Source organism: Colletes gigas, unplaced genomic scaffold (assembly GCF_013123115.1).
Source record: "Colletes gigas isolate AHSC1104 unplaced genomic scaffold, ASM1312311v1 Colletes_gigas_Sc00180, whole genome shotgun sequence".
Lineage (NCBI taxonomy): Eukaryota > Metazoa > Arthropoda > Insecta > Hymenoptera > Colletidae > Colletes > Colletes gigas.
The window spans coordinates 8,131-22,131 of NW_025106803.1; the positions used below are offsets into that span (position 1 = coordinate 8,131).

Below are 14,001 nucleotides of genomic sequence, written 5' to 3' on the forward strand. Positions count from 1 at the left end.
TTTTACAAAATTTTTTTTTCATTATGGGTACTTTGCTTATGTGCGCCTACATAGGTCGGAAAGTAAAAATGCCTGGGCAGTCGAGAATCTCGGCTCGAGAATCCAAATCGTATGCCGTTGACGGGAGGTCGGATTTCAGTTGTTTAGAGCGAGAAGGCAAATGTGAGCCTTTCTTTCTCGACTCCCACGAGGCGATCCGAAATTACTTCGGACAGCTTCGGAGAATCGAGAAAGAGGGCATGCGTCAGTTTGCCTTTGTCGACTTTCCGAAACTCCACGAGCTCACGTACGCGTATCTGGCATGTGTGCGTGTGCACCCGGCGGTGCTTTTCTGGCATCTCTGTTCTGGCATCTCTGGCCGTGGTACACATGTAACGTATGCCTGGTTAAGCTATAAAAAAAGTGTATAAACATTTACATAATAAAACATTATTTATTTAAGCGTAATTATACTAAATGTTTTGATTGTTTAGTCAAAAATTTCATTAAAATAGTTTTTTTGTGAGAAATTTGTGAACCATGGTTTATATATCGAATGGTACTCAACCATAGTATATTTGTAATAGTGTGTTCCGAAAGATTATTGTACTATTCATTATATATAATTTCTTTTAAAACTCTTTTAGATGGAAATGTTTTGGAGAGTGCACCGTGGAGTTTGAAAAGACTATACAATATTTTCATTGGAATAATTTACATGATTATTATGTTGTAAGTAGCAAATGTATGTTAATTCTTACATTTATTTCTTTTTTATGTGAGTTTCATCAAATAAATTTATTTAATACAGTTTTATGACCATGATCAATCCCGACATGAACAAATATGGAAGTGATTATGCAAGAGATTACAGACCTGGGTTCAAGTAATGTGTTTATTAATATTTCATGACACAAAAAACTGTAAAATATAATTTGATTAGTTTTAATGAAGAAATATTAATCAATATTTTGTTTCTAAGGTTATCAATATTTTTTTGTAATAATTTTTGTAATAATTTCCCAATTGAAAATTGTCAAGCGGTGTGATAGCACTTGACTCATTCCGTGTTTAAAAGTAGCATGGAGCACGATTGTGCTGTTTTTTGTTTACATGTGATAAATCTTGTTTCAAGTTAGTGTTATTCTGACTACACTGCTTAGCATTCAAACGGTTAAAATGTATTGTGCTATATTTGAAAATTTAAAGCGATTAAGTTTTTAGATTTTTTTCCATAGTAAAAGTTAAACAGTTATATACAAGTAGTAACATACCACTCCAGAAACCAAAACAGATTGAATAATAGGAACTATTACAATGTCATTATGTCAGAAATAATTTGAGAAAGCATCGTAATCCATATTCTGTTGTTTTACACCAATGCTTCTTAAAAATGTTTAGCCAAATAACACTTGATCTCACAATATATGTATAAAACACCAAAATTCTTTTGTGATTGTTTTATTTTTAAAATCCATAATTAATTCTCAAATGTATTCTATCTGTGTTTGTTTATTTCATTTTATTTTTTTAATTGTTAATTACTATTTTTCTTAGAACACTACTTCATATTACATGAATCACAATTTTAAATATATTGTTTCAAACAATCCAGCTTTATCGAGGGACACCATTTTGGGCATTTATTAAAACAGAATTACATATTATTCTGACATTGTGTTATAGTAAAATCATTCAAAATCAGAATTCAGCTGTGATGGAGTTTATTTTAGTATTTGCTACAAAATGCTAAAAAAAAAATTTTACTATAAAAAATATCTGTAGCAATGAAAATTTAAAAAAGTGAGCCTTGGAAATGAAATTTGTATCGTATTGTGTTTCACATTCAAAAGAATTTAGATTATATCTTAAACAGTTTTTTGTGCCATTAGAAATAAAAAATTGTACACTTTGAATAAAAATGTATTAATAATTCATATTTACATATAGGCCACCACGTCCACCAACACGTAGATTAGGAAGACCTAACATAGGAAATACTGTAGACATTCCATTTGGTGGATGTAGGAGCTGTGCTGGTTAACATAAAATATAAAATACAACTAATCTACATCAAGATATTCACATTTATTAACCCTCTCACGTTAAATATTGGGTCATTTTAACACCGTCCATTGGTTATTTGTCAACAGTCGACTGTTACTTTATCGTTATAACAAGAAATAACGAAGTAACGTTATTGTGATAGACCAATGTATCTAGTATTGGATATAATATGAGGAGAAGAAAAAATGTTTAGAGAACAAATACGATATAAACATACGGAACACTAAATTTTCATCGAAAAATTGCTGACATTTAAAGTATGATAATTTCGTAACAAAACATTATACAACAATCATTCTGAAGTCGTTTTAAAACTTGGAGCTTCTATTTTCAGAATCCTTCAGCAGTTTTCTCCAGGGTCATTTCTGCGTTATGTAGGGAGATGGAGAAGCGAGGGGGTTTTTTTTTTTTTTTTTTTCAAAAATTGTTCGATTACAAACGACTACAAACATTGAAAATTTTTTTTAAACACTACAATCATCACGGATTTGAGGACTGAAGCCTCCCCTTTATAACGACCACTCAAAAGTTAATGTACGATTTTTTTCACCGTGTTATTGTACTTCGAATGAGAAATGTGCCGCCGGTATTAAAATAACTCAAGGTTCACCACGTGGAGGTTGCACGGACGGACTTGTACCTCATGTGCATGTGGTGTGTGTGATTTAATAGTGGCTAAACGTTCAAAATCGGGTAATTGATGCACGTGTACTTTGGGTTATTCTAATGCCGGTGGCACATTTCTCATTCAAAGCGAAAAGAAATCGTACATTAACTCCTGAGGGGTCGTTATAAATGGGAGGCTTTAATCTTCAAATTCCTAATGATTGTAGCGCTTAAAAAAATTTTTCGATGTCTGTTTAGTCATTTGAAATTGAACAATTTTTGAAAAAAAAACACCCTCCCACGTAACGCAAAAATGACTCTGGAGAAAACTGCTGAAGAATTCTAAAAATAGAGGCTCCAAGCTTTAAAACGACTTCAGAATAATGTATGATATTTTGTTATGAAATTATCACACTTTAAATATCAGCAATTTTTCGATGAAAATGTAGTATTCCCTAAATTTTGCACGCCAGTGTATTATTGGTATACTTTTGAAGTAGATCTTGAAAAAACTGAAATTATTGTAGAGAAAATTCATGGATACCGTATGCTGAAACAGACGAGTATTTTTTAAAAAGGATCTAATCATAAAATTACTGATTACTTTGTTATTGACATAATTCCAGCAGAAGATTTATTGAAAATTTTTACAGTTGAGAAAACGAACAATTCATTACAGTCAAAAAGAAAGATAATTTTAAAAACACTAGATTGAATTAAAGGCAGACAAATAAATTGAAACAAGTACACAATAACAAATTTATATAATTTATAATTGTGTGATAGCAAGTATAATACAATATGTAAAATATGTCAAAAGAATAATTTGTTAAAACCCATACAGTGAAAAGCAATATTACGTGTATGCAGGTGCGGAAGCATAATAAAGATCGTATGTAATATGCATATTATATATATATTGTTATTACTGTTCGATAAAATGTTACAAAGTAAGAAAATAATGCTATCAAAATAATAAAAAAATTAGTTAGAAACGTTCCCTTAAAATGTACAAATATATTTAAACTTTCACTATGGATCAAAGTGACTTGGCATTCGAACCTCGAACCTCGTCGTTGCTAGAGCATCCGATGTCCGAGGGTTAATTATATTTTTATATGTATATTATAATTATTCTGTATTGTTATGTAATGTTTTTACATGATTACATCGAATAAAATCATTACAATAAATAAGTAAATCATAATTTTATTAAACGTATTAATTTAATTTTACATTAAAAGTCATTAAAAATATATTACACATTATACATTAAGAAAAAAGTGAACGTTTTGTAGCAAATAAACTTATATATATGTACATACATGTTGGTTTAACTCCATATGAAACTTTTATTAATTTCTTTATAGTTTTATCAATTTGTAGATATAATAGCTGTAATATATGCACAGTTCTACATGAATAGTAAAATTTTTATCTATAGTTACGACTCTAAATAAGTAAAATAATAATTATTACACTGTTACTTAATCTTTGTAATAAGTCCAGCAGCAACGGTTATTCCTTCTACGCGTAACATAACTCGTCCTAATTGTTTGATATATTTGTACAATTCCATACAGACTGGATTTTGTGTTACAATCTCGATAATAGCACTCGAATTTTTTGGTAAACAGCGTGGTTTCTTTTTTACTATTTCACCAGTCGTTCTGTGAAGCTGAACAATTAATTTTGAAATCACAGCAGGTTGTACTAAAGATTGCTGATGCATTATTACTGGAAGACCTTTTACGATTGGCATTTTAACTGCAAAAATGACTACATGTGCTTGGAAACACGTAGTTACAGGAACTGGGTATTGTGGGTTGCAAATAATGTCTCCAATTCCAACATTTTGTTGGTCGATTCCTGACAATGTTAAAGCAACACGATCCCCAGCAAATGCGTTTGTTATAGATACTTCATCCACTTGTAAACCTGAAATACGATTTTATAATTCTTACGTAAATATTCTAACAAATTACAAGTAATAATGGAAAACTTAGTGGCCTAACACAAAAGGAGTGTGTTAAGAGTTTATTATTTTTCAATATAATTCCCCTTTCAAATCTTTACACTTGGTCCATCGATATTTTAATACCATGATCCTGGTTTAAAACTTCTTATCCTACTCTACAAAATACTTTATTACCACCACTACAACTTCTTTAATCGAAATCGATGTCTTTACGTTGCTCGTTGATTGCTTACAAAAATCATTATCCACTTCTCAGATGATTTTTAAGCTTCAGAAATAAATAGAAGATTCCTGGAGCTATAATAATCGTCACACAGATTGACTTGTTGAATCTACTAAACGAGTTAGCATAGTATTGTTCTGTTATGTTTTGACCTTTAAGAAGAATATCTATTATCAGTGGCATCTTCGAGTTACAAAAAACAGAAGCTTTGTCCGCAGTGGTATGATCATTACTTCTTTTAGGGATAATTTCAGTTTTCAATGTTTCAATTGCTACTTTAACACAAGCTAATAGTGGTGAATTCTCATTTCTCTGGTAGAATCAAATTTTTTCATAGTGATTAAGAAAACAAATATATTATTGACCAACTGTTTAAAATCTTACATAAATTTTGGACTTTTCTAACTTTAAATAAAACATTTTGAACCCCGATTTGTAAATCTGCCATGACCGCATTGTAAATGAAATCAATGGTTTTTTGAATAATGATAGTCACAGTAAGTTTTCCACTGCATAGGTCATTTTCAATGTTGTCTCTCTCACATTTAAATTCAACTGTTTACCTTTTAATCATTATAAATGAAGCATAAGATACTCCTTTAATGTTTGCCACAGCTTTTTGAATTTGCCTTGGTATTTGCAACTTTTTTATAAAAATTTGTATATTATTGCATGGCCTTTAATTTGATACATTCTTGAAACATTTTTAAAAAATTCCAGAGAAATCGATAATTATAATATTAACGAAAAATTTTGAAAAGACTGACATGTTCGAAAAATCTCTAAGCGATTCGCGTGTCACCAAGGTTCTGGGGTAAGTGCCGTGGGGTTCATCACAGTCTTTTTACCAAAAGGCAAAGCCTTTCCCACTATATGACTAGATCCTTCTAAGAAACCCTTATCGTTTTCCACGTGCCGTACAGCACCATGACTTTGGGTCATCGGCCACGCACACGACACCTTTGATGAGCAGCGATCGGGCTCTCTATCGCAAACCCATAAACAAAACATACGTCGGGTCCAAGTCTGATGACAGACTTATGGTTCCGATATCGACGCCTACGATACTCTTGAGAATCAGGTCAAAGCCCCAAATGCATTGACCCTGACACGTGTCACCCCTTGAAAAAGGAATTGACGCTAACAGACAGTTTACCTAACCTCGCAAAAGATAATTGTACATCTAATACTGCTTTTACATTAGGCTACAAAGTTTTTAATCCACTCTGTAAAGAATAAAGTCTTTGAGTACATATTAGATTAACATACCTTTAAGTATTGCAATTTCATTTCTTGGTAGTACTAAAAGTTTATCACCTAGAGACACCATCCCTGTTTCTATATGCCCAAAAACACAGAATCCAGATCCAGAACCTTTAAATATATCATTAATCGAAAACCGGAATGGTTTATTTATAGGTCGATCAGGACACTTAAAATTATCAATGACATTGACTAATGTAGGTCCCATATACCTGTTATTAAAAGAAATTGATAAAGTAACTTATTAGAATTATTTAATACATTAAACTTTCACAGTGACAATTATACCAATTAGATAAAGATCCTTTAGATTTTGTTACTATATTTTCGCCAGATAGACCGCTACAAGGAACAAAAGTAACATTATCTTTGAATCCAGCTTGTTTCAAGAATACACTCAATTTGTCAATTATTTCATTAAACCTATCCTCTGACCATTCCACTGTATCTAATTTATTTACTACCACTGCCAACTGTGATATGCCTAAAAAATCATTTTTAATCACATAAATGAGCGAAGAATAAATATTATGTACCATAAATTACAATACCTAATGAACGTAATAACAATGCATGTTCTCTAGTTTGACCTCCACTGTCAAACCCAGTTTCAAATTCTCCTCTTGTAGCATCTACTACTAATAAAGCCACATCTGCTTGAGTAGCACCAGTAATCATGTTGGGTATAAAGTCCTTATGTCCAGGTGCATCCAATATAGTAATAGACTTTGTTTTTGTTTCAAATTTTGAATGACCAATATCCATTGTTATCCCACGTTCTCTATGCAAAATATATAAGAAATAACTTCAAACGTATAAAATGATTTATTAATTAAATTTACTATATTACAAGTTCTAGTCACCGTTCTTCTCCTGTCTCATCAAGAACCCATGCATATGCAAATGACTGTTTTCCTATCTTCTTACTTTCTTGCTGATATTTGTGAATCAATCTTGATGGAACTTGTCCTAAGTCACATAAAAGTCGACCCAGTAAAGTACTTTTACCTGCATCTACATGTCCAACCACCACTAAATGTAATTGTTCTTTGCTATTTTCCCTTTTACTTTTATATATTTTTAAAGCATCAATTTTTTCTTCACTAAGTTTTGCTTTAGAATCCAAATTAGGCATCACATGTTCTAATATGGGTGACTGACATTGTGGGCTGTTTGTACTAGAAGAAATCACTTTTTTTTCCTTTGATATAGTATGTTTTTTTCTCCTTATTTCTGGACTGTTATACTCAGAAAATGGGCTTTGAGAACGAGGACTTTCAACGCGAGAATTCAGTTGATCAATATTCTCTATTCCACTTAAATTGAAACCCTTTACTACAGATCGTTTTCCAGCAGGAATAATTTTCACGTTGGAAGGTGTAATTTGAAATGTAGATTTGGACAACAACTTTTTACCTGTCATAAAATGTATTGACAATTTTTGCAAATTATTATGAATTTATTTAATACTAAATATAAGAGAAAAGTATAACTAAATGTAAGTATTAAATATAATTATATGAACAAAATATTCAATTTTGAATATTATGTAACGTCGTCTTATATGTATAGTAAATTCTTACATATTAAATACAGTTTTCGTTTCTTTAATTTTGCTGTTCATCAAAATATACGTATATATCATTGAACTTTAATTAAATATTGCAATTAAAATCATATACCAAAGGTACATTGTATTTATAAAATACAACTTGCGCACTGTTGAAATTATGCATAAAGTTCTGAAACGAATTAGACTTGTAAGTAGAGAACGCACTGTATGTCTAATATAAATCAAATTTTCTCTTGTATTTATAGACTTGTGTTAAACGTATAATTAAAAGTTATATATATAAAAATTATATTTAAATATTACAATTCTTTATGTAGAGGACACTCTACTTAATTTAATCTACATATTACACGAGATTTTGTTTATTACGATTATATGGAACTGAAAAATCAAATCGTTTTATATCTTGATGTCGTTCTTCTTGAGATTTAAGAATTGGCTTTTTCGATTTCCATGTTCTACATAATGTTCGGGCAAATAAAGATATATTTCTTTCCACATATGGAAGCTTAATATTTTTCAAAGAACTTAAATTTAATGTTGTAGGAAGAATAACATACGGAATTTCAACATTTTGATTAAAAGTATGTAACTTTGAATCAGGAATGATATCAATATTTTTTAGTATTTTCGATTTTGTACTTTGATTATAATTAGAGTTATCTGAAGTTAATAGTGTAACTTCTTTTAAAGCAGAACTCAAATCAATCATCCAATCATCTGGTGATGGAGTTCGAGTACCACTTACATTCAGTAATGAATCTTCTTTTGTTTCTAAATTACGTAAGTTATTTTTATTGTTAGCATAATTTTCAGAAAAAGCAAGCACGTTAGATATACTTTTTTCAAGTGAATCCATAGAATAATCTTTCTTCTTATCATCTACTAACTCTGATACTATACTTATATTCTTTTGAACAGTAGACATATTTAGTTGTATATTATTTAAATCATTACAACTATCCTTATTAATTGATAATTTTGGTATCACAAAATTTGTACTAGGCCAAGTGAATGTTCTTTCATTAGAATTTTTAGTATTAATTAAGCTACTGGATTGCTGTAAATGGTGCGCTGTTAGATCTGCTAAAGACTTGAATGGTGATGTATTGGAATTAGTTTGAAATTCCTGATGATTCCAAATTTTTGATGATGTTGATTTAGTATGATTATTTATTAATTCAGTTGAAGATAAAATTGTAACGGGAGGATTAGTAAGAGTAAAATTGTTGAAACTTTCTAAATTCTCTGTTACAAATGCATTCAAAGTCTTGCTTATATTATTCTGTTTCTTAAATGATAATTTAGGTATAATAAACGGACTAGATTGAGATTTAATAGATGCAGCATCTTACCTTACCGATTGATTTATGGACAGCACATGAAATAGAAAAAATTATAGGTCAAGAAATAAGCAATTATTAATTCTTAGACGACAGCGCAGAGACTATTTGGGGCCTTGCTTTATTATTTTGTTAATATTCATTGACTTAATCGAATTGAAGATTGCCATTTTAAGCAATCCTCGTCTTTAAACTCTTTCATTCTATATCATGATTACATGTTTCTAAGTGTATATACAATTATAATATTTAAACCTGGAGTTGGCTAAAGATTCCATGATGCTTTGTGTATCTAATACACTAAGTGCCAACTCAAACAAGTGAAGTTAAGAATTTTCAGAGAATAAACTAAGTAGATATGTATGGTTTTTGTTTTTTATTTTGAAGTGTTTTTAATATTATTTTTTAAAATATAAAATATATATGATATTAATCATCTAACTATTATGTACATTAATATTAATATTTGCCAAAAAGACTCTTAATACATAACTTTTTTTATTAGGATTTGTTAGATTCTATTGCATTTTTTACGAAAAAAATCGCGTGGTCGTCTAAGGGTTAAAATATAAAATATTATATTATAAAAATGATTACTTGTCATTAAATAAAATATACAGGATGAGTCATCTGAAACGTGACAAGCTTTTTCCTTCTGAATTATTACCGATATCGCGTGCCCTTTTTTTAAAATTAAATGGAATACAGGAGCTAATCATTTTGAATGTATGACATGAGGATTGCATCTTCAAAAGGTTAAGGGGATGCAACTCTCATAAAAAAATAAAAAATAGAATGGCATATTAATTTCTTATTATAGTTTTAATCAGTAATAAGCAACTATTTTCTGACTCGAAATAAGCCAGTCGCTATTCTCTCTTCTTTATTTGAAGTTGGTCACAGAGTGGGAGATCCAAGAACAAATGATAGGTCCGTGAACTACAGAAATCATAAATTTTTACAATTGAATAAACAGTGACATCGTTTAGAAGAAGAATAGAATATATATAGTTTTGTGCCAGAATAAGAGAATATATCATATTCCATTCTTTTCCAAAAAATAATACCGCTATTCGGTCGACCACTTTATAGTTTGCCGCTAATATTCTCTTCGCCGCGTATTCTCTTTCATCCTATTCGAGAACAAAGTCAACCTGAATAGTATACCTGATTCGTAATAAGCAATTAACCGGTCCCGAGAGCGAGTTGCTTATTTTGGAACAAAACTGTATTTAAATAACTCTTATAAAACCCGACATTATTTACTTGAAATATTTTTTCCATTTTATCTAGTTAAAAAACTATAGTGAAAAATAGTTTACATACTGTAGCTTGTGATCAATATTGAAAAATACCAGAAGTGTATTCTGTATTGAAAATCATTTTATTAAATGCTCAAAGTATTGTACATTTAAATGTAAACGTGTATTTTCTCTTATTAATAAATATCACTATTATTATTATCATTATAATTGTAATTAATTAATTACAATACAAAATTCTTATATAGACTATTCTTCGCTATAATTCTTAACTATACAAAATAGAAAAAAATATTTCAAATAAATGTTATTAGGATTGATAACAGCTATTGAAATAACATGAAATTAATATATTATGCCATTAAAAAAAAAATGGGGGTGCATCCTCTTAATCCCTTGAATACATAATCTTCATATCTTTTACACCCAAAATGATTAATCCTCGTATACCATTTAATTTAAAATTTAGAAAAGAAAAACTTGACATTTTAGTTGACTTACCCTATTACTACATACTTCCATATTTTTATGTTTTATCTTAAACTTTTGAATAATACAAGTGAATAATATACCTGGATAATGTTCTGTATTATCCTTGCTGATTGCAGGTGATTCTAAAAATATGATTACATAATGTAATATTTAAATTATGAAGATAATAAAAATTGTACAATTTATATACCAGTAACATTTTTTGGAGAAGATTCTTTTAAAAGTAAATCAAGTGCTACTTCTGCATTAAAATTTGATTGAATAATTCTCTTCTTTATCTCAAAGTCAGGTGCAGTGTCTCCTATAATGTTCTTGATAGATTCCATACATGATATAAGTTTAGCTTTTTCTAATTCTGTGAGTATTGTCTCTTCTTCTTTAGGTGTAGATTCTACAACATCCTCATTATCTTCCACTATATCTGGCTCCGTAATGAAAGATGCCATATTTTGTTGTTTACTTCGATCAAATAAAAATTGTTCCACTAAAAATAAAATTGTTATATTGCTTGCATAAGTTGTAGTACATAAGTAGGTTGTCTTAAAATTTTTTAGTCCAGTGGAAAAATGTTTCATAAGTCAAAATAAGATAAAAGTTTTATTTTATTACAGAATGGTGACCTGACACTTCTGCTTACTACCATCAAATTTTGCATGTTACAATTAGCCACACAAGGGTACATAGCAGAGATTTTTGTCTTCACAAGGCAAATTAGTTTTGAACATCACCAATTAATTAGTTATTTTGTATTTTTAATAGAATTAAATTTGTAAATGTCTCATTATTTTGTTAAGATTGACTGCTTTCTTTCAAAATGAAATAATTATTTGTTTACCATGCAACATAAGCCATTTATAACTTACTAATTACCTACATTCTAACCAGTCACATAAAGGATAATTTTACGTATGATTTATGTCATTAATTATTTGAATTAAATAAATGTCTAAACAAAATGAGTGCAACCTCAGATACCATTAGAGTATTTTTTTTTTAAATCGAGTCTGTATGAGAGCATTGTTATAAATTTTGAACATTTTTCTTCTAAAAAATTGTAAAATATCATGGAAATATGTGCAATTAAACTTTGTAATTTTAACTGCAAAAAGTATAATAGTTTCTTTACAAAAAATTACCCAAGATAGTCAATAATTCAGTTTTTAACAAAAATTCAATCAATTTTGCACTAGTAACAAAAATTTCTTTTCATTCTATTCTTATACTGTGTCCAGCAACAATAGAAATAGGTCTGTGTAATCTTCTTCACATTTCATATTTTTATTACAATTTAGTAAAGTATTTATGCATCTATATCCAAATATTTTTTTTTTATCTTTACTCATACAAAATATTGACACAGTCAGGTTGTCAAATTCTGGGACATTGCACATTAAATAAAACCTACCACTAGGAGATACACAGTAGTCATCTTCCACAGAATGTCCATAGACATCATCATAACCTTCATACTCTGAAAACAGTATATTATAACAAAAAATGGTAAAATCAGATGTTACACAATTACAGACATTTTAAATAGTTAAATTTATATAAATACTCATGTAGTATGTACCTTCTGAATAATTCATAGATCGAACGTCTCGATGACGGGACATTTCTGAAATATATGCAGAATTTCGCAAGAAAAAAAATAGGTTTCTTTTTGTATTTTCTTATTATTTACAACGTCCCATATTACACGCAAAAAATATAAAGTTGAATTCCAACACGTACATACAGTGTGGCCAGATCTGGCATAATTGAGTGCATCGAAATCGACAACAGTGACGACGAACTTCCTTAGCGTCTAACGGAATGGTGGGGATAGCAGGCATACCCTACCGCACGAGCCACGTGTACGTGAGCTCGGCACTTCGCACAACTTCGGCAAATCGATAAAGAACGCTAGTGTGAGCCTTTCCTTCTTGCTCTTGTAAAAGAGAAACAGCTGAAATACGACCTCGCGATAATCGGCATACGATTCCAAGTCTCGACTGCCCCAGCATTTTTACTTTCCGACCTATATGTAAGGTATAAGGAAATTTATAAAGTATCATAATGAAAAAAAATTTCGAAATTTTTTTTTAGCGGAAATACACGTTTTGGGACCCCCTGATCATATTGTGACTATTGAAAAAAACGATATTTTTTTTTGTTCCTTTGCTATTGACATGATTGCGTCTAAACGGCTGAATGAATTTCAATGAAATTTAACATTTAAGTTTTATGTTCTCGTTTTAAGGTCTCATTATATTTTAAGCGTGATCAGTTCCCATATAATGATGATTATACGTCTGTAGTTTTATAATTATTTCGATACATATACATCATTTGTAACAAATTTTTAAAGCGATTTATATAAATCTTAAGTAGGATTAAGATCAAATATACTTTTCTCCTATCTTTCCTAGACAGGAAAAATTAAACGAAATCTTATGCCTTGCATACCTACCTAAACCACATAAAAAACGTATTCCACAAATATTTTAGAATAATGTTGTTCAAAGCAGTCTTACTCGTAAAGGGTTAATTACTGGTTAATTAAAATGAAAAACCACTCTTAGCCAGTACCGTGCACGCTACAGAAATAGATTACTACTGACTTTTCCCACTATGTTTTTTAATAACCGTATCAAATTGTTACACACAATCAAATGTTATATATTTGACTTAACTTTACATAACAAAATAATTGTAACGATAGGTAAAACAATAACGTGCACGCTACCGTTCAATGGAAACCACGGGAAGGTGGTGGTCACTTCCATCAGGAGGGAAATGTAAAAAATTGTTATTTCTTTGTAACATTATCACATGCCATATATTAGAACGTCTATATTCTTCTTTCCTTTTTTTTTGATTCCCCTCTAAATTCATTTCTGCAAAATGAAATATATTAAATTGTTGTCTATACAGGGTGTTCGGCCACCTCTAGCAAAAATTTTAATGAGCGATAGTAGAGGCCAAAATAAGACGAAAATCAAGAATACTAATTTGTTGATGGAGGCTTCGTTGCAAAGTTATTAACATTTAAAGTTCCGCCTGTAGAATGACAATCCGCTAAACAGCTGGTTCGCGCGGACGGTTGCGGCAGGCGAGTGCTAGTGGTTCTCACGCAGCATGAAAAATTCTGCTTACCGACATTATCGACAGCCTTAGATTTTTGTCCACTTATGGGAATGCGAACACCTTACGTTGAATAAGATTCAACCTGT

General features: G+C 30.1%; 2 protein-coding genes across 5 annotated transcripts; one reads left to right on the top strand and one right to left on the bottom strand.

Moving 5' to 3' along the window:
- The first annotated feature begins 355 nt into the window (after window positions 1-355).
- Window positions 356-11,857, top strand: LOC122404322 (selenoprotein K). 3 transcript variants are annotated; one of them, XR_006259705.1, is made up of 5 exons: window positions 356-538; window positions 627-711; window positions 791-865; window positions 1,930-2,739; window positions 4,570-4,584. XR_006259705.1 is itself a non-coding variant. In XM_043408258.1 (5 exons), exons 1-4 carry the CDS (start codon window positions 520-522, stop codon window positions 2,021-2,023), a joined length of 273 nt encoding a protein of 90 aa, XP_043264193.1. In that variant the 5' UTR covers window positions 356-519; the 3' UTR covers window positions 2,024-2,031; window positions 11,398-11,857. The 3 variants fall into 3 exon arrangements, 2 of the variants coding, with proteins under 2 accessions (XP_043264193.1, XP_043264192.1); XM_043408258.1 differs by lacking the exon at window positions 4,570-4,584 and adding an exon at window positions 11,398-11,857 and having other exon boundaries at window positions 1,930-2,031; XM_043408257.1 differs by lacking the exon at window positions 4,570-4,584 and having other exon boundaries at window positions 1,930-3,936.
- On the bottom strand, window positions 3,960-12,563 carry LOC122404321 (HBS1-like protein). Of its 2 annotated transcripts, XM_043408255.1 has the most exons (10): window positions 12,360-12,563; window positions 12,192-12,257; window positions 10,977-11,270; window positions 10,867-10,908; window positions 8,965-9,039; window positions 6,980-7,532; window positions 6,668-6,897; window positions 6,405-6,600; window positions 6,123-6,328; window positions 3,960-4,590 (listed from the first exon to the last, which is right to left on the bottom strand). In XM_043408255.1, the coding sequence occupies exons 1-10, from the start codon at window positions 12,400-12,402 to the stop codon at window positions 4,136-4,138; spliced, it is 2,160 nt and encodes a 719-aa protein (XP_043264190.1). In that variant the 5' UTR covers window positions 12,403-12,563; the 3' UTR covers window positions 3,960-4,135. The 2 variants fall into 2 exon arrangements, with proteins under 2 accessions (XP_043264190.1, XP_043264191.1); XM_043408256.1 differs by lacking the exon at window positions 8,965-9,039.
- Between the last annotated feature and the right edge of the window lie 1,438 nt (window positions 12,564-14,001).

Coding starts and splice junctions, on each gene's coding strand:
- LOC122404321 (XM_043408255.1), bottom strand. CDS start 12,402: ATGTCCCGTCATCGAGACGTTCGATCTATGAATTATTCAGAAG. Junction 7,533..8,964: donor TAAGAAACAGAATAATATAA/GCAAGACTTTGA, acceptor ATTTTATGACAG/GTAAAAAGTTGTTGTCCAAA. Junction 4,591..6,122: donor TGAAATTGCAATACTTAAAG/GTATGTTAATCT, acceptor ATCGTATTTCAG/GTTTACAAGTGGATGAAGTA.
- LOC122404322 (XM_043408258.1), top strand. Junction 712..790: donor ATTTACATGATTATTATGTT/GTAAGTAGCAAA, acceptor TATTTAATACAG/TTTTATGACCATGATCAATC. Junction 866..1,929: donor GATTACAGACCTGGGTTCAA/GTAATGTGTTTA, acceptor ATTTACATATAG/GCCACCACGTCCACCAACAC.